Raw genomic sequence first — 21,804 nt, forward strand, 5'->3', positions numbered from 1 at the left:
CTTTTCTTTTCTTTTCTTTTTGCATGAACTCCTTTCTTTTCTTTTTGCATGAACTCCTTTTGTTCTTTTCTTTTTCTTTTCTTTTTGCATGAACTCCTTTTGTTCCCTGACTTTTGTTCCCCGACCGCAGCGACGGATCTTTCCAAAAGGGCAAAAAAAAATAATTATTAGTTTGGGGTTGGATTTCGACTCGTGAGTCGCGCGCCCCGCGTATCTATCTATACGAAAGTCTAAGTGCAACCTCCCCGGGACGTTCCATTGCTGTATGAACGTTCCACTGCTGTATGAACGTTCCACGCGAGCGTTCCAAGCGGAAACCGGAAGCGTGCGGAGAAAGCGAGAGCGTGCGCGTGCTTGTGCGTGCGCGCGCGCTTGCTGTATTCCCTGCTGCAGCTGCCTTGTTGGGGAGACCTGCTTGGAAAGGTTGGGTAAGGGTGCAAGTTGGAGGGAGGGAAGGAAGGAAGGGGGCGCAGGGTGGGGTGCAAAAAGAGGGGTGCGCGCAGAGATGTGGGGCGGGGGAGGTTTCTGGGTGCAGAAGGAATAATTGTGGGTGCAGCAAGGGGGAGGATTGAGGACCTCATCGTATTTGCAACATGCAATGCTCATTAACGTGCTTGCAAGGAACCGATGTCCTTTGGAACTCCCTGCCACTGATTTTTTTTAGGCAGGCGCCTTCACCCTGCTGCTGACTAAGGTCAAACCTTTTATATTTTACTATTTTTATTTATTATTATGTTTATAACCCAGCTTTTCCCTTCAAAGAACTCAAGACGGCATGCCTGGTTCTCCTGCCCCCCCCCAATTTTATCCCCATTTAACAGCCTTATGCTGAAAGCTCCCTTAGACACAGCGAGGCTTACTTCTGAGTAAATGGTTGCCATTAATTTGATTTTGAATTGATTTTAGAATGTATTTCAATTAATTGATTGTGATTTTATGTAAACTGTGTTATTTTTACTGTTGCTAGCCGCTCTGAGCCCGGCTTCGGCTGGGGAGGGCGGGATATAAATCATTTTTTTATTACTGTTATTATTATTAATTGTGGTAATAAATAATGTCAGGGGAAAATAATAAGAAAGTTCAGTCTTGTAAGGTAAAGGGATCCCTGACCATTAGGTCCAGTCGTGACCAGCTCTGGGGTTGTGGCGCTCATCTCGCTTTCAGGCCGAGGGAGCCGGCGTTTGTCTGCAGTTTTTCTGGGTCATGTGGCCAGCATGACTAAGCCGCTTCTGGCAAAACCAGAGCAGCGCACGGAAACGCCGTTTACCTTCCCTCCAGAGTGGTACCTATTTATCTACTTGCACTTTGATGTGCTTTTGAACTGCTAGGTTGGCAGGAGCAGGGACAAAATACATGTGGAATGATAATTTTTTAAACCAGCAACTGTAGAAATAATTTTTTATTTGATTATATTACTAATGTAATTACCTGGACGTAGTTGGGGCTGGTTTTTTTTGGGGGGGTAGGGGAATACTAGGTCGCGGGTGGTGCTGTGAGTTAAACCACAGAGCCTGGGACTTGCCGATCAGAAGGTCGGCGGTTCGAATCCCCGTAATGGGTGAGGGAAACCCAGCCAGATGGACAGGGTATAAATAAATAGTAAAATTATTATTATTATTATTTGCATAATGGGTAGATAACTTTTCAAAATGAGAGCAAGATCAAGGCTTCTTAGTGTTGATGGGGAGATGAGAATTTGCTTGTCTCAAATTAGACCTAATATAAATGAGATTACCTGGCAAAAGCAAGCTCACACCTCTCATCGAGTTTGCATTCATACATACGTAAGATGCGCGTGTATAATTGTATTTTGTTCTTTTTTAAAAAAAATACTTTATTAGTTGAATATAAGAACAACATATAACCAGACACAAGCAATCAAATACAGTTTTCCCCTAGGTAAAGGTAAAGGGACCCCTGACCATTAGGTCCAGTCGTGGCCGACTCGGATTGCAGCGCTCATCTCGCTTTCTTGGCCAAGGGAGCCGGCGTACAGCTTCCGGGTCATGTGGCCAGCATGACTAAGCTGCTTCTGGCGAACCAGAGCAGCGCACAGAAACGCCGTTTACCTTCCTGCCAGAGTGGTACCTATTTATCTACTTGCACTTTGACATGCTTTCGAACTGCTAGGTTGGCAGGAGCAGGGACCGAGCAACGGGAGCTCACCCCATTACGGGGATTCGAACCGCCGACCTTCTGATCGGCAAGTCCCAGGCTCTGTGGTTTAACTCACAGCACCACCCGCGTCCTAGTTTTCCCCTACCCCCCCAAAAAAAAACCCAGCCCCAACTACGTCCAGGTAATTACATTAGTAATATAATCAAATAAAAAATTATTTCTACAGTTGCTGGTTTAAAAAATTATCATTCCACATGTATTTTGTTCTTATATAGCTGCATTGTATTATACTTTCCGGATGTTCCACAATAATATTATAAAGCAGTTGTGTTCTGTGTGATAAATCAAACACAGCAGGGACTTGTTTATTTCCCCATGTGTTCCTTATCTATTGAAAAAAACCTCTGTGATTTTTATTCTGAAAGTGGCCTGGAGAAAAAAGTTTGAGACCACCGTCCTAGTCCAGCGCTAACCACTATACCTCCTTTTTTAAAAAATAATAATACATTTTTATTAATTTTAACATACAAATTATAAAACGTACCACACAAATTATTACAAATACGCTTTTTTTGGACTTCCATCAGCACCTCCAATGACCTTCCATCTTAACTTCTTTTTATGCATTACTTAATTTTATATTGTCTTTACCTCTCTTAACTTATCATTTCCCCTTTTCCATTTTTACAATATTTCCAACAATACTCTTCACAGAACTTCTTGCAAACCTGCAAACGTCGTCTGATCATCACAAATACTTTTCATATAGTTCGTAAATTTACTCCAGTCTTCGGTAAATTTCTGGTCCCGCCGGTTTCGGATCCTTCCTGTTACTTTGTCTAATTCTGTCATAGTCCATCAACTTCATCCTCCATTCTTCAATCGTTGGCAATTCTTCTTGCTTCCATTTCTGGGCTAATAGTATTCTGGCTGCTGTTACTGCGTATAAAAAAAGCTTACATTCTTGTCTATTTATATCACTTCCCACCATTCCCAATAAAAATGCTTCTGGTTTCTTTGTAAATGTATATTTCAACATTTTTTTCCAACTTGCTATATATCATCTCCCAAAAACATTTCACCTTTTTACATTCCCACCACATGTGATAGAATGTTCCCTCTTTTTCTTTACATTTCCAACATTTATTGCTAGTTTTATACATTTTCGCTAACTTAACAGGAGTGATAAACCATCTATACATCATTTTCATCACATTTTCTTTTAATGCATTACATGCAGTAAACTTTAAACCTTCTTTCCATAATTTCACCCAGTCACTCAGTTGTATATTATATCCTAACCGCTATTCCTCCGTCCCATCGCCTCTCTCTTCCCCAGGACCGCATGTCTGAGCCGGGCCCCCCCACGCAGACGGAGTACGCCCTGCGCCGGCGCTTGCCGCGCCGCCTCCCTCGCCGACGCAGCGACATCTACATCAACATGAAGACGGATTTCAAAGCGCAGCTAAGCCGCTGCCAGAAGCTGCTGGCACCCGGCAGCGGCTGTCCTGAAATCTGCATCCACGGCTTGGGGCTGGCCATCAACCGCGCCATCAACATCGCCCTGCAACTAGAGGCCACTGGCAGCGGGTCCCTGTGCTTGGCTGCCAACACGTCCACCGTGGAGCTGGCCGACGTGGCCGAGCCGGAAGGGGACAGCGACGAGCCGCTGGCCAGGACCCGGAACAACTCTGCCATCCACATCCGGGTCTGTCGCGTCGCCCCGGAGTAGCCGCCGGTGGAAACCTCGGTGTCCCTGGGTGAGGAGGAGCGTCTTTGCTTTCAGAAAACGACTCGCGTCGCTCGAATCACGGGGTTCTGTGTTGTGTAGGAGTGACTGGGCGATCCCCGCCTTTCCAAACTGGTTTAGTCCTTGCTGGCTGGACTGGGCACGAGGTTTGCAGTTTCTCTGTGCCCTGAACGCACAATTCTCCATCTCGCATGACAAAACGCCAGCGCTGAATTAGAGGCTCGTTTCTCCCCCTTTTCTGGCTAAATTGGAACACCATTTTGCAGGACGCTGTTGCTGGCCTTGGCCGAGTGTGGACTTCTCTCTGTGGGAATAGGAACCACCCTACAGCAAAAGTGGGACCTGCAGTGGACACAGCCGGTTTCCCCCCAGGCCTGAAAACCAAATTGTTTCCTAAGTGGGGTTTGCGTTTTCACTTCTTCGCAAGAAGGATCCTTGGAGGCCTGGCGTCGCAGGCTGACTTCCTTAATGCTGTGACGTCTGCAGGTTGTAACTTCCAAACATTTCAGTGTGTATGTGTGTCTTGTTGCATTTTGGAGTGTGTTTTTTGCTTGGATCTGGGGAATAAACCCTTGTTTTACCAGGAGGGAGAGAAGAGAGCCTTTTCTCAGTTTTTCAAGGGGCACTGGGCAAGGTAAGATTGCATTATTTAACAAAACGTAGAGGCCTCAATCGAAGCAGAAAGATCTCTTGAGTGTTTTGCGTAAAATACTTATAAGAACAGACGAACCCCCAAAAATCAGCAAGATTCAAAAACGGCACCATGGGGTCCAGCACCATGTTCTCACAGTGGCCAACCTGTGGGAAACCAGCCAGCAGGATTCGAACACAGGAGCAACATTCTCCCCTCCCTGTGATTCCCAGCCCAGCAACCAGCATTCAGAAGTATCAGAGTATAGCCATTGTGGCTAGTAGCTGCTGATAATAGGGTTGCCATATGCCCGGAATTTCCTGGACATACCCGGAATACTGTTTTCAGCAGAAGCATCTGGACAGAAATCAGCCAAATGTCTGGGAAAATCCGGACGGTATGGCAGCCCATGGCAGCAGTGCCAATTTTGCTGATTTCCCCTTAAAATAGCTCAAAAACAACATTTTTTGTGTGATTTTGCCCAAAAAGAGCTTTGGGCAAAACTAAAAAAACCAAACCCTTTCTGTCCAGATTTCCACTGTTTGAAATACGGCAGCCCTACGCTGATAGACCTCTCCTCCATGAATTTGCCCGGTCCGAATTGGTGGCCATCACTGCCTCTTTGGGAAGGAGTTCTGTAGCTTTAACTGTGCTCTGCGGGAAGAAGGACTTCCCATCCTGAATAATAATAATAATAATAATAATAATAATAATAATAATAATAATAAATTTATTTGTACCAGGCCCATCTGGCCGGGTCTCCCCAGCCACTCTGGGCAGCTTCCAACAAAGATGAAAAATATATTAAAATGTCACACATTAAAAACTTCCCTAAACAGGTGCCTTCAGATGTCTTCTAAATGTCAGGTGGTTATTTTTCTCTTTGACATCTGATGGGAGGGCGTTCCACAGGGCGGGTGCCACCACCGAGAAGGCCCTCTGCCTGGTTCCCTGTAACTTGGCTTCTCACAGGGAGGGAACCGCCAGAAGGCCCTCGGTGCTGGACCTCAGTGTCCGGGCAGAACGATGGGGGTGGAGACGCTCCTTCAGGTCTACTGGGCCTTTGAGGCCGTTTAGGGCTTTCAAGGTCAGCCCCAACACTTTGAATTGTGCTGAATCTCCCAACATTCAGCTTCATTGGACTTCCACGAGTTCTACTGTGATGAGAAGGGGAGGAAGACTTTTCTCTGTCCAATTTCTCCATGCCAAGCTTGATGTTACAAACTTCCATCGTGTCGCCTCCTGCTCTCCTCCTCTCTAAAGTAAAAGGTCCCAAATGTTGCAATCTTTCCTCCGCAAGGTGTCTTTCCATCCACTGCATCCATCACGATGGGGCTGATATGGAAGGTGTATTCCCAAACCGCTGCTCTCATGAGCCTGACTGACCAGCAGGGGCTTTTCATCCTCCCTCTGACTTGTGGTTACGGTTTTGTAAAAGTTTCTGTAGTGGCTTTGGCATTTTGCCACTCCATGGAGGCGCAGGTTAATTCTGTGTCCAGGGCAGCTCCATCTGGTGCACAGGCTGAGACCCTACCTGCCCGCGGACTGTCTCTCCAGAGTGGCGCATGCTCTGGTCATCTCCCGCTTGGACTACTGCCATGCGCTCTACGTGGGGCTACCTTTGAAGGTGACGCGGAAACTGCAATTAATCCAGAATGTGGCAGCTAGACTGGTGACTGGGAGCGGCCGCTGAGACCACATAACACCAGTCCTGAAAGGCCTCCATTGGCTCCCAGTACGTTTCCGAGCACGATTCAAAGTGTTGGTGCTGACCTTTAAGGCCCTAAACAGCCTCAGTCCTGTATACCTGAAGGAGCGTCTCCACCCCCATCGTCCAGCCCGGACACTGAGGTCCAGCTCCGAGGGCCTTCTGGCTGTTCCCTCCCTGTGAGAAGTGAGGTTGCAGGGAACCAGGCAGAGGGCCTTCTTGGTGGTGGCGCCTGCCCTGTGGAAAGCCCTCCTGTCAGATATCAAGGCAATAAGCAACTATTTTACTTTTAAAAGACAACTGAAGGCGGCCCTGTTTAGGGAAGTTTTTAATGTGTGATGCTGTATTGTTTTTAATATTCGGTTGGAAGCTACTCAGAGTGGCTGGGGAAACCCAGCCAGGTGGGTGGGGTATAAGTAAATTATTATTATTATTATTATTATTATTATTATTATTATTATTATTAGTGCTGTTTCAGCTCCATTCTGCTCTGGAGATATTCTCTCTCTCTCTCTGTGCAGGGAGACCTCTTTACTCAAAGGTGGTGTGACGTAAGAACTCCATGCAAAGCAGCCTCTCCTCCCTCGACTTGAGCCCAGAGGTGGTTACGTAACCTCACAGACAACAATGGCAGCTGGCACCCCTCCAGGGAGGTCCCGGTAAACAGTCTGTGCCGATCTCTTGGTGCAGCGGCCGTGACAGGAAGGGCTTCTGGGATGGAGTCCTCCTCATTGTTTGCGTCCAGCAGGCCTCCAGGAAGATCAACACAGCACAACCCACGGGCCAAAAATGAGGGTTTGTTGTCTCTAGCAAGCAGTTTGGATCCTTGCCACCCATACTGACCTCCGCTTGAGGCTCCAGCTGCGAAAAGGTTCAGCCTCAAGCAGATGGGAACATCGCTGATTTTGTGTGGGTTAGGTGTTGCAGAGACCCATGGAGGCATCATTGCAACGTCTCCTTGTTTGGTTCCCCAACCCGGTGCCCTCCAGGAGCTTTGGACCACAGCTTGGGGCTCAGGGAGTGCAGCAGTGCTGCCTGGAGCCGTCTCTGCCCTGTATCTTGCAACACCCAGCTCCACTGGACGTCCACAAGGGGAAGAAAAACGTTCCATTCACTGTCTTTTATCATTGTTCCCCCTCACTCTCCTATTCCTGCTATGGCTCCCAGTACGTTTCCAAGCACAATTCAAAGTGACCTTTAAAGCCCTAAACGGCCTTGGTCCTGTATACCTGAAGGAGCGTCTCCACCCCCATCGTCCAGTCCGAACACTGAGATCCAGCACCGAGGGCCTTCTGGCGGCTCCCTCACTGCAAGAAGTGAGGTTGCAGGGAACCAGGCAGAGGGCCTTCTCGGTGGTGGCGCCTGCCCCGTGGAACGCCCTCTCAGCAGATGTCAAGGCAATAAACAACTACAGTGGTACCTCGGGTTACATACGCTTCAGGTTACAGACGCTTCAGGTTACAGACTCCACTAACCCAGAAATAGTAATCTCGGGTTAAGAACTTTGCTTCAGGATGAGAACAGTTTTAGGTTAAGAACGGACCTCCGGAACGAATTAAGTACGTAACCAGAGGTACCACTGTATTTTACTCTTAAAAGACACCTGTTTAGGGAAGTTTTTAATGTCTGACGCTGTATTGTTTTTTATATTTGGTTGGAAGCTGCCCAGAGTGGCTGGGGAGACCCAGTCAAATGGGTGGGGTATAAATAAATTATTATTATTATTATTATTATTATTATTATTATTCTAGAAACAAAAACCCCCAACCTTCCTTCATAGGGGAGTCTCCCCATCTCTTCTTCAGTGATCAGAACTGCCCCTTCCAGCTCTAAATAGGCAGGGGGAGAGAATATCCTATTTATCCCCCCTGATGTCGAGCGATGGTGAAGCTGTGTTTGGTTACAATGACGCTCCTTTTTTGTCTGCTAGCCTGGATGTTCCTGAGTTGTCCAAAGGGCAATGAATTTTGCAAAATGGGGGTTCTGCCAGTCACTGCTGTTCTTTTATTGATTTGGGGGGGGTCAGGGGGCAAGAGATCTATCTTTGGAGCCCTCCAGCCTCCACCCTTCAACCCAGAGAGAGTCTCTGCTGTCCTGTCGTCACAGCTGTGTGTTGGGAGACGGCTTATCGGGACCGGGTCGGAAATAACTATTTTTCCACCACTGCCCCGCTGGCATTCTCACGCTGCCCAAGAAGAGTCAGGGCGCCTGCGTTAACCCCGGACGCAAGCTGCCGATAAGACAGGGCTGGCATCCCTGCGAGGCTGTGGGGCTCCCGTCTCTTGTCATCCCCAGCAAGATCCGGAGAGCACCAGGTTGGGGAACACTGCTCTAGCCAGACACCTGATTCCTTCTGCAGCTTCTTGCAAGATGTGAAACCCAGACGCACACCGATAGCACTTTCTTAGACCATATCCACAATTCGTTCTTGAACTGGATTCTGAACATGAAGCTGCATGTGGGAAGATTCAGGAAAGAGAAAATCAAGTTGTAATAATAATAATAATAATAATAATTATTATTATTATTATTATTTATATCCCGCCCTCCCCAGCCAAAGCCGGGCTCAGAGCGGCTAACAACAATAAAATGATGCACATTCTAAAACCATTTCATTATAAAATTAATTCAAATCAGATTAATGGCAACCAATTGGGCTAGGGTTCTGTGAGGATTGCCAAAGGAGGGGGTCAGGCTGCGCCTTGGCCAAAGGCCTGGTGGAACAGCTCTGTCTTGCAGGCCCTCCGGAAAGATGTCAAGTCCCGCAGGGCCCTGGTCTCTTGTGACAGAGAGTTCCACCAGATCAGGGCCACAGCCGAAAAAGCCCTGGCTCTGGTTGAGGCCAGCCTAACCTCTCTGTGGCCTGGGACCTCCAAGATGTTTTTGTTTGAAGACCGTAAGGTCCTCCGTGGGACATACCAGGAGAGGCGGTCCCGTAGGTACGAGGGTCCTAGGCACTATAAAGGTAAAGGGACCCCTGACCATTAGGTCCAGTCATGACTGACTCTGGGGTTGCGGCGCTCATCTCGCTTTACTGGCCGAGGGAGCTGGCGTACAGTTTCCAGGTCATGTGGCCAGCATGACTAAGCCGCTTCTGGCGAACCAGAGCAGCGCACGGAAACGCCGTTTACCTTCCTGCAGGAGCGGTACCTATTTATCTACTTGCACTTTGACGTGCTTTCGAACTGCTAGGTTGGCAGGAGCAGGGACTGAGCAACGGGAGCTCACCCCGTCGCGTGGATTCGAACCGCCGACCTTCTGATCAGCAAGTCCCAGGCTCTGTGGTTTAACCCACAGTGCCACCCGTGTCGCTCCTAGGCCGTATAGGGCAGAGTTAAACTATGGAACTCCCTGCCAAAAGGAAGCAGCAATGGCCACCGACTTTTAAAAGAGGATTGAATAAGCTCATGGAGGAGGAGAGGGCTCTGGAGGCAGAACATATTTTCCACTGGAGCTATAGTCAGCCCCCTCCTCCATGATTTTGTCCAAATTCTCGGGCGGCTCTCCCAACAGTTTGCAAAGTCCTGACTCTTGCAGATGACAGAGCCCAAAAGAGCAGCCTGGCAACTCCGGAGGCGAGTTCTGTTTTCTGTTTTGCTTGGCAGCGGGGGAGCCACGTGAATTGGGGACTGGGGAGGGAGCCAGCCCATTTCAGCCACCTCCACTTTGCAAGCCGTGTGTGTCTGTGTGCAGTCAGTGACCTCGCAGGCTCCGCGGGAAGGTCAAGGCTGGCAATCTGGGATGGCAACAAGTGCGTGGGCACGTAGCTTCTCGATTGCTTCCAAGTGACAAGAAGTTGCTGTTCCGCTTGGTTCTGCACCAGTCGGACCTCGCCTGCGAGTTGTGCGTCCGGTTCTGGGGGCTGCAGTGTAAGGAGGACGTCGACCGGCTGGGAAAGGATTTGGGAGAGGGGCAACTGAGGTAGTCAGTGGCAAGGAAAGCTAGCCTTGTGGGAAAAGGCTGAAGGAACTAGCTCAGTCGGTGGAGCATGAGACTCTTAATCTCAGGGCTGTGGGTTTGAGTCCTGCATTCAGGGAGTTGAACTAGATTGGCTCCCAGTACGTTTCCGAGCACAATTCAAAGTGCCTCAAAGACCCAGTATCCCTGAAGGAGCGTCTCCACCCCCATCGTTCAGCCCGGACGCTGAGGTCCAGCACCAAGGGCCTTTTGGCGGTTCCCTCATTGCGAGAAGCAAAGCTACAGCAAACCAGGCAGAGGGCCTTCTCGGTGGTGGCGCCTGCCCTGTGGAACGCCCTCCCATCAGATGTCAAAGAGATAAACAACTACCTAACATTTAGAAGACATGTGAAGGCAGCCCCGTTCAGGGAAGCTTTTAATGTGTGACATTCTAATGTATTTTAATCTTTGTTGGAAGCCGCCCAGAGTGGCTGGGGAAACCCAGCCAGATGGGTGGGGTACAAATAACATATTATTATTATTATTATTGATGACCCCCGTGGCCCCTTCTACAATTCAGTTATGAACTGGGAATGTTTAACCTGCAGAGGAAAAGAATGAGGGAGGAAGGGGGTACGAAACCAGTCTTCAAATCCCTGCTGGATCGTGCCAATGACCCACCTAGTCCAGAGTCCTGTTCTCACAGGGGCCAAACAATTGCCCCAATGAGAAACCCACTTGCAGGATCCGAGCACAAGAGCCACTCTCCTGTCCTGTGGTTTCCAGCAGCCGGCACTCGGAAACGTAAAGGCAAAGGGACCCCTGGCCATTAGGTCCAGTCGTGACCGACTCTGGGGTTGCGGCGCTCATCTCGCTTTATTGGCCGAGGGAGCCGGCGTACAGCTTCCGGGTCATGTGGCCAGCAGGACTAAGCCGCTTCTGGCGAACCAGAGCAGCGCACGGAAACGCCGTTTACCTTCCCGCCGGAGAGGTACCTATTTATCTACTTGCACTTTGACGTGCTTTCGCACTGCTAGGTTGGCAGGAGCAGAGACCGAGCAACGGGAGCTCACCCCGTCATTGCGGGGATTCGAACCGCCGACCTTCTGATCGGCAAGTCCTCGGCTCTGTGGTTTAACCCACAGCGCCATCTGCGTCCCTCAGAAACATTACTGCCTCCCAATTGTGGAGGTGGAATGTAGCCATTGTGGCTAGTAGCCATTGAGAGCGTTCTCCATCAAAACGTCAACAGAGAGACAAGGATTATTATTTTTCTGCCCCCCAGAGGGCAGAGGGTTTCAGTCACAAGAGGGTAGGTTTTGGGTGGACGTTAGGAGAGAGGTTTTGACGGTAAGAGCTGCCGGGACAAGGGGGAAAATGACTTTAAAGGGTGGTGGTCTCCCCTGGGATGGAAGTCTTCAAGTAGACTTCTTGAAGTCTCTTTTGGGGTAGTGGTGAAGCGCTGGATTTTCCTGCCCTGATCAGGGTGGGGTTGGACTGGATGACCTCTAGGTGCTTAATAATTTGCTTCTACTGTTCAGGCTCGTCTCTGGAAAATTTGAAGCCAATGGTGATAGAGAAAGGTGTGCCACTGGGCACATGCAGAGTGCCTTTCCCTTGCCATTGCAGATCCACAGCCGATTCTCACACGTAACTGAGAGACTATGCGGTGGGAAGGTTATTCAAGACGCCCTTGCAAGCCTGAATGTTCTTGGTTTAGAAATTGAAACTCTGGATATTCCGGGAAGCACAACAACCTTTAATAAAGATAAAACAGAACTACTTAAAAAAAAATCCCGTCCACCAGGAAATCTTCCTTTCCCAAACCCAGTATACAAACCAGCTGCTCTCTGAAGTCAACAAGATAAATATACAGGAAAACTGTACATGTTTAACTTAGTATCAAATATAAACTCTCATAAAGTCCCTTAGAACAAAAACTTTACATAGGTGTATATCCTCTGTGGCACTGAAGCCCTTTATCCCTCTCCTCGCAAGGAGTCGAATCTGGAGCCGTCAAATCTTCACCTTCGCTTTACGGAAATAGCGGAAGCAGCAACTTTTAACGTTTTGGAGAGAAGAGCGAAGGGACTCGCATCCACGGAGATCGTCTCAACGGTTATTCCAGCTGGCATTTTCATAAATCGGCTTCTTTCTCGACAAGAAGGGGGGTTGGACTAGATGACCCCTGGGTCTCCTTGCAGGTCTGTGATTCTAAGACTACGGGCCCCTTCAGAATTGCCCTTTTCATTGAGAATTGGCAATGATTTGCGCCCATGATGATATTTCTGCCCTGCCTTCGATATTCTTTGTGCCTGTAAATGTTTTGGGGTAGATACACTGTTTCGTTCCCAATCCTTTCATATCCTGTCCTTCCTGCTGAAATCCCGTAACGTTTTACATACCACAAATGGGGGGACAGCCTTTGATGGTGCTACAGGCCCCCCCAATCAATAATGTGGGAAGCATCACGGAACAACTAATAAAGCTGAATAAATCCATTACTAATGCACTGCTATTGTGTCAAGATTACAGAAGACACTTGCAAAAATAAAACAGCATCAGAAGGTGGCCCTGAAAAGATTGACACGTGCCAATCAAGTCTTTATCGCCTCCAGTAGTACAGGGTAGATAGATCTCGCTCCCCTCCTGGCGCATCAAACATTTTCACAGTTCTTTATTTCCCAAGTTAGGTATGCTTTGAAGGACACCTGCCAGTCACCCTCACCTCTTCGGAGCATCTGGTCCCTTCTCAAATGATGCTTTGAAACCATGCAGCCCCAACTTGCGCACGTTTACTCAGAAGTAAACCCCACTAAATTCAAGGCATTATTGACTCCCAATTAAGTGCAGAAACGGGCTGCGGCTTTCGAGAAACGACTTTTGACTCCCGCTTTCCACATTCACAGCAGAGAGAGCCCAGCAAATACCCAGACCGGACTGTGAAAATGATGGAAGCGGAACCCCAAGGAACTTGCATGCTTTCTGACTTGCTAATGTGCCGGCCCCCAGAAACCAGCTCTGGAAGGGCACCAATATTAGCTTTGGGCCCTAGCTCAATATAAGGCCTCTCTTGATTTTCCTCTGTTTGAGGTTTCCTGGTGGTCGTGGATCTTCCTTTGCTGAAAGTGTTATCTGTTCCCCACCAAATCCTTTCATTTTGCTGCCCGCCAAACCTCCTTTCCATTCCTTCCCCATCAAACCTCTGCGTCTTCTCCATTCAACATTTCTCTCGTCCCTCCTAACCAGCCCCCACAAAAACGTACATCCTTACAGCCCAAACACTGTCCGTCACTGGGAGAGGGAGCACTGCTGGTCAAGCAGCCACAGGCCCCCGCGGAGACCACCTTATCCGAGATTTTTCTGCTGCCCACCTCCTTTGCCCCACAGCAGAGAGATCGTGGGCCCTGTGCCGCTCAGCTCGGGCCCCTTTGGGAAAATTCAGCGTCTTGGGTTCGAAATTATTCCCATCTTGGCTTTGCAGACTTCCTCTCCTCCATTCCTCTCATTCTCTCTCTTTTTCTCTCCTCCTCCAAAATTGATGGCTGAAAAAGCTCCGCTTTCCTGACGACAGCACCACCCTCCTCCGAGGTAGACCACCATTGCTCCCTTCGAAAACCCGGGGAGCGGCCTTGCTACCTGTTTGCAGACAAGGCACCAGACCTTCCATAAACCCAGCTCTTGTTTTCTCTTTCGGGGCAGGATCAGGAACCACAGAGGGCAGTGTGTGTGTGTGTGTGTGTGTGTGAATGTGCAGGGATGAGTGTCACCGGCTCCTGGGCAAGCGAGTCAAAGGTTTCCCCTCCCGGCTGAGAAAGGCAGTCCGCACGGAACCCGGGTGTGCACATGCATGCGTGCGTGCGTGTGGTTGACACCTGCCAATCAAATCAAGCTGTCACTCAGCGGGCAACACAGGGGCACCCATCCCCTCCAGCAGTGGGCGGTTGGGGGTGGCAGCAGCATGCGGAGTGGTATGCGTTGGTGGCGCCAGTCTCCCTCCGTCACCTGGCACAGGCCTCTGTAATGTACAGGCTGACTTTCCCCCGGATGAAACTCGAGTAAACGCTGAACAGCTTTTTCATGGTCTGTACGCTCAGGGTGCGGGTTGAGACATCATCTTGGGGGGCTTCCTGCAAGAGAGGTGTCTGTTTACTTAATGGGTATCTTTCTTTTCTTTTTTTGCCTTTCAGGTTTTATTTTTTATTTTTCCCCAAATACTTTTTATTGCTTTTTTGTAACAACAACAAATAAAATAAATACTCTTGCATTCAAAAATCTGTATGTTTTCTTATTGCGCCCGGACTTCCTTCCATCCCTTCAACGGTTTTCATATCTCAAATATTTTCTTACACTTTCTTATTTACACTCCATCCACATCACAAGATTTGCATTAATCCTGCTACAGTTTTTAAATTCTTACAATTACTCAACAAAGTTACTCCAATCCTTTTCGAACTTTGCTTCTTTTCGGTTCCGAATCTTATAAGTCAAATTTCGCCAATTCTAGGTATTCAAACATTTTTGTCTGCCACGCCATTAAAGTTGGGATTTCCATTTCTGAGCCACTAAGATTCTAGCGGCGGTCGTTGCGTACATGAATAGTTTGCAATCTTCCCTTTTTAATTCATCCCCTGTTTATCCCTAGCAAAAATGCTTCTGGTTTCTTTGGGAAAGTGTATTAACGGGTATCTTTCACTGGAACAGTGAAACAGTGTCCCCGAGCTGGCACCCACTGGGTGCTTTGGACTACAACTCCCAGCCAGGGGAGCATCATAAAAAGCATCATAAGCATCATAAAAAGGCCTCTGGCCAAGTCAGCCTCCCCAGATGTCCTGGACTACCACTCCAATATTATTATTATTATTATTATTATTATTATTATTATTATTATTATTATTATTATTTATACCCCGCCAAGGCCGGGCTCAGGGCGGCTAACAAGCAATAATAAAAACAAGTTGAATGAATACAACTTAAAAACAAAATTAAAATACAACATTAAAATATTGAAACATCAGCATCAGCTAGGGTCAGATGGCAGCCACAGGCCGCATTCAGACCATACATTTCAACTATGGTACTGCTTTAAACAGCCATGGCTTGCCCCAAAGGATTGGGGAGTTGTAGTTTGTTAGGCTGCTGAGAGTCGAAACGGCCCCTCCATTCCCCTCACAGAGCGGTTTAATCGTCCCCCTTCGCAAGGGAACTCTGGGAACAGAAATCTCTTTTTTCCCCCACACGGAACTCGCCGGAAATCATTTCTGGCACCTCTCATGTAGGCCCTATTGCCATCCTTGAAAGAAAAAGCCAGAGCTCCCAGAATCCTTTGGGGGAAACCATGACTGTTCAAATGAGTATTATCGTGTGCTCTGTGAGGGGAATAAGGGGGTCTCCTCACAACTCTCGGCTCCCTTCACAAACTTCAGCTCCCAGAATCCTTTGGGGGAAACCATGGTTGTTCAAAGGGGCACCATAGTGCTCTCTCTGAGGGGAATAAAGGGGTCTCTTCTCAGGAATCTCTGCACTCTGAACAAGCCACAGCTCCCAGAATCCTTTGGGGGAAACCATGACTGTTCAAATGAGTATTATAGTGTGCTCTGTGAGGGGAATAAGGGGGTCTCCTCACAACTCTCGGCTCCGTTCACAAACTTCAGCTCCCAGAATCCTTTGGGGGAAGCCATGACTGTTCAAACTAGTATTATAATGTGGTCTGTGAGGGGAAGAAGGGGGTCTCCTCACAACTCTCGGCTCCGTTCACAAACTTCAGCTCCCAGAATCCTTGGGGCGGGGGAAAGCCATGACTGTTTATAAAGTGGCATAGTGTGCTCTGTGAGGGGAATAGTGGGTCTCCTCACAATTTTCAGCATCTTTAGCAAAGTACAGCTCCCAGAATCCTTTGTGCGACGCCATGACCATTGAAAGTGGTATCACAGTGAGCTCTGTGTTGGGATATGGGGTCTCTTCCTTTAGGGGAAGCCATGATAGTTCAAGGTGGTATTATAGTGCTTTCTGCGAGGGGAATAGGGGTCTCCTCAGAAATCGCAGCACTCTGAACAAGCCACAGCTCCCAGAATCCTTTGGGGGAAGCCATGACTGTTCAAAGGGGCACCATAGTGCTCTCTGTGAGGGGAATAGGCGTCTCCTCAGAAATCTCAGCACTCTGAACCATAGCTGTCAACGTTCCGCTTTTTTTTAAGGGAAATTCCCTTATTCCGAATAGGATTCATCGCAAGAAAAGGGAAAAGTTGACAGCTATGCTCTGAAGAAGCCACAGCTCCCAGAATCCTTTGAGGGAAGCCATGACTGCATAGATATATCCAGGGCTTCTTTTTCACACGGAACTCGCCGGAAATCAGTTCTGGCACCTCTCATGTAGGCGCCATTGCCATCCTTGAGGTGTTCTTGGCGAGTTCCAGCGCCTCTTTTTTTCTAGAAAAACTATATATAGTGCTCTGTGTGAGGGGAAATCCTCAGAAATCGCAGCACTCTGAACAAGCCACAGCTCCCAGAATCCTTTAGGGGAAGCCATGACTATTCAAGATGGTATCATAGTGTTTTCTGTGAGGGGAATGGGGTCTCTCTTCAGAAATCTGAGAACTCTGGACAAGCTACAGCTCCCAGAATCCTTTAGGGGAAGCCATGATTGTTCAAATGGGCACCATAGTCCTCTCTGTGAGGAAAATAAAGGGGTCTCCTCAGAAATTTAAGCACTCTGAAGAAGCTACAGCTTCCAAAATCCTTTGAGGGAAGCAATGACTGTTCAAAGGGGCACCATAGTCCTCTCTATGAGGAGAATAAAGGGGTCTCCTTAGAAATCTCAGCACCCATAACAAGCGACAGCTCCCAGAATCCTTTGGGGGACGCCATGACTGTTCAAGGTGGTCTCAAAGTGCACTCCGTGAGGGGAATAAGGGTTTCTCCTCACAAATCTCGGCGCCCTGCCCTGCCATTAAGGCTAGAATTTTTTTCCAAACGAAACGCTCTTTCCCCCCACTTTCCCTCCCTCTTTACGAGGTAATAGGGGATCAAGGCCTTTGCTGCGCATTCCCACTCCGTGAGGGAATCTGCCTTCTGCAGCCGGCCCGGTGAGGGCGATCCGAGGGGCTTAACTTGGGCCATATTTCCAGGGTGTGAAGGGGAGCCCTTGGGATTTGCAAAAGCTGCCTCAGGAGGAGGCAGAAGGGTGGGGAAAGGAGGCCTGGAAAATTACTAGCTGGTTCTGGTTGCCGCCGGAAAGAAAACTGGCCCGGGAGAGTCAGGGTTCGCTATCCTATTCAGACATCTGAAGGAAGCTTTTAATGTTTAATAGGTTATTGTATTTTAGTGTTTTGTTGGAAGCCGCCCAGAGTGGCTGGGGAAACCCAGCCAGATGGGCGGGGTATAAATAAATTATTATTATTATTATTATTATTATTATTATTATTATTATTATTATTATTAATTTCCACATGGCCTGCAAAGAGGTAGCAATATTTGCACCGCCACACTAGCAGAAATATTGGGGATTTTGCTCTCCTGTAGAGGAGACCAACTCTCTTCTGTCCCAGTCCGACGCTATTTCAAATCGAAAAATTCTGCTTTTTTTTTGAAAACTTTGCAGGCAAATCTGAATTTGCAGAACGGCTGCTTTGGCGATTCCGTCTCCCTTCTCCCGCTTTGTTACTAAGAAGAGTCAAACCGCCTCTACTGCGCTTTGTCCATGCGCTCCGAGGAAACTGTTTCTCTCTCTCTCTCTCTCTGCACAATCTGGCCGGCAGGAGTGGAAGGTTTCCTCTGCGCACGTGCAAAGTGCCAATGCGCATGCTCCCGAGACGTCTCCGTTATAACAAAGCGCTGCTGAGCACACGTGCAAAGGCGTTTCTCTCATCCTAAAAGCCACCTGGAGTTAAGGAGCAGGGCCGTGATTTGTCGTGATGCCAGCAACACAGCGGGTTGGACTAGATGACCATTGAGGGTCCCTTTCCAATTCTGTGATTTTGAGCAGGGAACTCCGGCCTCCTCGCCAACCAGCACTCCCTCCCCACAAATCTGGCGCTCCGCTCTCACCTGGGCTCCGTGGCCGCGCAGGATGTTTCTGATGCTCCGCAGGCAGCTCTCCATCACTTCCAGCTGGCGGACAAAAGGCTGCATGGCCGAATGATGCCTTTGGACTTGGCTGATGGCCCTCGAAAGGAGGGTCTGGCCTCTCCACACCTCGGACGCCTGCCTCGTCCTCTAGCAGAGCGGGGTGGGGAGAATAAGTCCATTAGTGATGTTACAGGAGGGGGCATATACGTCCGTTCCAGTTACTCTCAGTTTCTCAATTTCCCCCGCCTTAAATTCTCTTCTCTACGTTTCTGCAGCAATTTTCATTTAAAAGACTCCCCGTGAAAGTTCATCGGTATTTGAGGGCAAATTTCTTCCTAATACACACATTTTTGCAATGAATTTTCCCTAATAGGGGCCTTAGTAATAGTAGTAACATCCAGTATGTGCATTCTTATGCCTGCTTTCCCCTAGCAGATGAGTTTTTTTATTTTTGCACTGATTGGTTGGAGAATCGCATTACAAAATTCGGAGAAGTGTGATTTTAGGAGAAAGCCTTTGTTTCAGTTCTCATATTGGTTTATTTCTCATTAAAATGCAGGCAGAATTTAATTTCTCCCCCAGCCCTGGTGCTGAGCAGGCCCCACAGTGAATTGCATCAGCCCCCCCCCTGCTCTCAGCAACCCCCTTCCCTACCCCAGATCAAACTTACATTCATTTTTCTCCAGCTACGTATGTTGACTCCGGTGTCCAGCACCATGACAGGTTCAGGCAGGTTGCAGGAAGTTCTACAAAGTTCTACCTGTAAAGAAATCAGAGTCCATTCACATCTATGCTACAGATCTAAACTGCTTTGAGATGTGGCTTAGTTGGCACAAGGAATTCTGGGAGCTGTAGTTTTAAGACCCTTAGGTGAGCCCTGCAGCTGGATCAGACCAAAGGTCTGCCTCATCCTGCATCCTGTTCCCGCATTGGCCCAGCTCAAACAATTTCCAACAAGAAGCCCACAAGCTGCCTGGCACTTTGGGACTTGCTCCCCAGTAACTGGTATCCAGAGGGGTCCTCCCTGCAGGAAAGTTATAGGTCAATAGGATATTTATTTACTTCATAAAGTTCATACACCGTTTGATTGTAACGCACAAAAAACCCACCTCAAAGTGGTTTACAAAAAGGATAAAGCAATAAAATTATCAATAAGAAGAATTAACAACGATCATTTAAGACTTTCGAAAAGTTAAAATAACAGTAAAAACAGATTAAAATCTGCACTGGCTTACTAAAAAATCTGGGTAGGTTTGTCTAAACAAAAATGCTTTTAGCAGGATGCCTGCCGGATGCGGGTGACTACCTGGTATCAATAGGCAGGGAGTTCCAGCGTGTAAAATACCCAGTTCTTACAAATGCAAAATGGGTATTATTTGCCATATTTGTCAAAATTGTCAAAAACAACACTGCCAACATGGGTCACCGTACGTCCGGAGTTTCCTGGACATTTTTAGCAATTTCCACCTGGACACTGCTTCCAACTGCAGTATTCCAGCTATGTCCGGGAAATTCCAGACGCATGGCAACCTTATATTATGTGGCACCTATAGCAGTGCCAGTTCTGCAGATCTAAGCAGTCAAGGAGGCACCTTGGAGTAAGGTGATCTCACAGGTAAATTGGTCCCAGGTTGTTGTAAGGGTTTTGCATACCAAAAGCAAAACCTTGAGCTTGGCCCGGTAGATATAGAATCATAGATTCATAGAATGGTAGAGTTGGGATGGACCCTGAGGGTCGTCCAGTCCAGCCCCCTGCAATGCAGGAAACTCAACTAAAGCATCCATGACAGGTGGCCATTTAATTTCTGCTAAAAACCTGCAAGGAAGGAGAGTTGACCGCATTCCAAGGGAGTCCGTTCCACTGTCAAACAGTACATAGATGCACCATTTAGTGAATATTTTGTTATATATTTGTTTATCAAGAAAATATTTATAAACAACAACAGCCCTCTGAGCAATGTACATAAAACAATATAAAATGATTACCAGTGCTACCCAGATAAAAACCAGCAAAATGCTTCAGAGCACTGTATGCTTGTTGAAATAAACACCCCCCTTTTTTGGCATAAAGCTTTTTCTGATGCTGTAAGATCCCTGCTGGGCCAGGCCAATGGGGCCCTGTCTGGTCCAGCACAGTGGCCAAACAGATGTTCTCACAGTGGCCAAACAGATGACCCAAGCAGAGTAGACAAGATGTCAGAAGTGGACATGATGACTAGGGCCTGTTCATTTCAGCGGGTCTTCTCTGAGAGGGACACATCATTTATTTTCCAAAACCCCTTTTAAAGCCATCCAGGCCGGTGTCCACCACTGCAGCTTGTCAGAGCAAATGCCATAGTTTTCTAGTGCTTAGAGTGTCGGGCTAGGACCAGGGAGAGATCAGGGTTCAAATCCCCACTCAGCGGCCATGAAGCTCCCCGGGTTTGACCTGGGGGGAGCAGTTGTTGCCTTCTCTCAGCCTCACCTACCTCACAGGGTTGTTGTTGTGGAGAAAACCATGAACGCACCACCTTGAGCTGCTTGGAGAAGAAGGTGGGGTATAAATGCATTCGAATAAACGAATGACTAAACCTTATGCCCTGTGTGTGTGTTCAGGAAGGAAATAAAGAATGGGAAGGGAACAGAACAAGAAAAGAGGACGTACGATTTCACTCTCAGCCTTGCTGACATCTTGGATGTACTTGTTCATGACACGCTGGTCGCACATGGGCTCGGGGGTCGTAAGGAGCACTGGAGCCAGGAATCCCAACATTAACAGGAGAGGAGTCAGCCCTGCAGAATAAAAGGTGAGGTCCCCCTTAGATCTTTTGCAGAGCTGCTTTGCATCATCATGCGCACATCATCCATCTGCCCATCACAACCACAGTCGTACCTTGGAAGATGAATGGAATCCGTTCCAGAAGTCCCTTCGGCTTCCAAAATGTTCGAAAACTAAATCGCGGTTCCTGATTGGCTGCAGGAAGCTCCTGTCGCCAATCAGAAGCTGCAGAAGCCCCGTCGGACGTTCGAGTTCCAAAAGAACATTTGCAAATTGCGGTGTTCGGGAGCCAAAAAGTATGAGTTCCAGGGCATTCACGATCCAAGGTACGACTGTAGTCTAGCGGTGGTTTTGTCTGTCCACCAGCCCATCCACCCACCCATCACCATATCAAATATTAAAATTCAACGAAGTAAACAAAGACAAAACTATTTCCAAAATACCCATTTTCCTAGAAACCCATTAGGCTGATTTATATGTATAATAAATTAACTTAATCTTTTGGTTTTTTCCAATCCGTTCATGTACAGTAGGGGATGTATCTTCTCCCCATGAACTTAGCAGCAGTTATAAGATTGAACACTTAATTCTCGATCACTTTTCTGGGATAATAATAATAATTTATGATTTATATGCTGCCCATCTGACTGATAACATCCTTCAGATAAGCAAGCAGAAATATTTTAGGTTCTAAGAGTATATGATATCCTAACTTATCAGAAATGTTAATCCTGGACGGATTTCCAAAATATTTGCATTTGAGATCAGTTCCAAAAGATATGAATATAATCCACTATTATTATTATTATTATTATCTTATTGGTGGCCTTTTTTTGGCTAATGCAACCCAAAGTGACTTGTCACAACCTTCCTTA

General features: G+C 47.7%; 3 protein-coding genes across 3 annotated transcripts in view; 2 read left to right on the forward strand and 1 right to left on the reverse strand.

The window, feature by feature from the left end:
- The first annotated feature begins 324 nt into the window (after positions 1-324).
- On the forward strand, positions 325-4,454 carry POP7 (POP7 homolog, ribonuclease P/MRP subunit). Its single transcript, XM_083631744.1, has 2 exons — positions 325-423; positions 3,458-4,454. The coding sequence occupies exon 2, from the start codon at positions 3,464-3,466 to the stop codon at positions 3,848-3,850; it is 387 nt and encodes a 128-aa protein (XP_083487870.1). The 5' UTR covers positions 325-423; positions 3,458-3,463; the 3' UTR covers positions 3,851-4,454.
- Positions 4,455-11,842: 7,388 nt separating this feature from the next.
- Positions 11,843-21,018, reverse strand: EPO (erythropoietin; the record flags this gene model as incomplete). Its single annotated transcript, XM_083631743.1, is given in 5 exon segments — positions 11,843-14,234; positions 18,151-18,318; positions 18,842-18,931; positions 20,816-20,964; positions 20,967-21,018. Coding segments are annotated over 5 exon segments (588 nt in total). The 3' UTR covers positions 11,843-14,105.
- The window catches only part of LOC310755061 (transferrin receptor protein 2-like), a gene marked incomplete at its 3' end in the record, with an annotated part of 34,308 nt that continues 33,326 nt past the window's right edge, over positions 20,823-21,804 (forward strand). Inside the window, exon 1 of the mRNA XM_083631740.1 lies at positions 20,823-20,957. The remainder of the gene's footprint in view (positions 20,958-21,804) is intronic.

This window comes from Podarcis filfolensis (genome assembly GCF_964270895.1).
Source record: "Podarcis filfolensis genome assembly, contig: HAP1_SCAFFOLD_123, whole genome shotgun sequence".
In the NCBI taxonomy this organism is placed as follows: Eukaryota; Metazoa; Chordata; class Lepidosauria; order Squamata; family Lacertidae; genus Podarcis; species Podarcis filfolensis.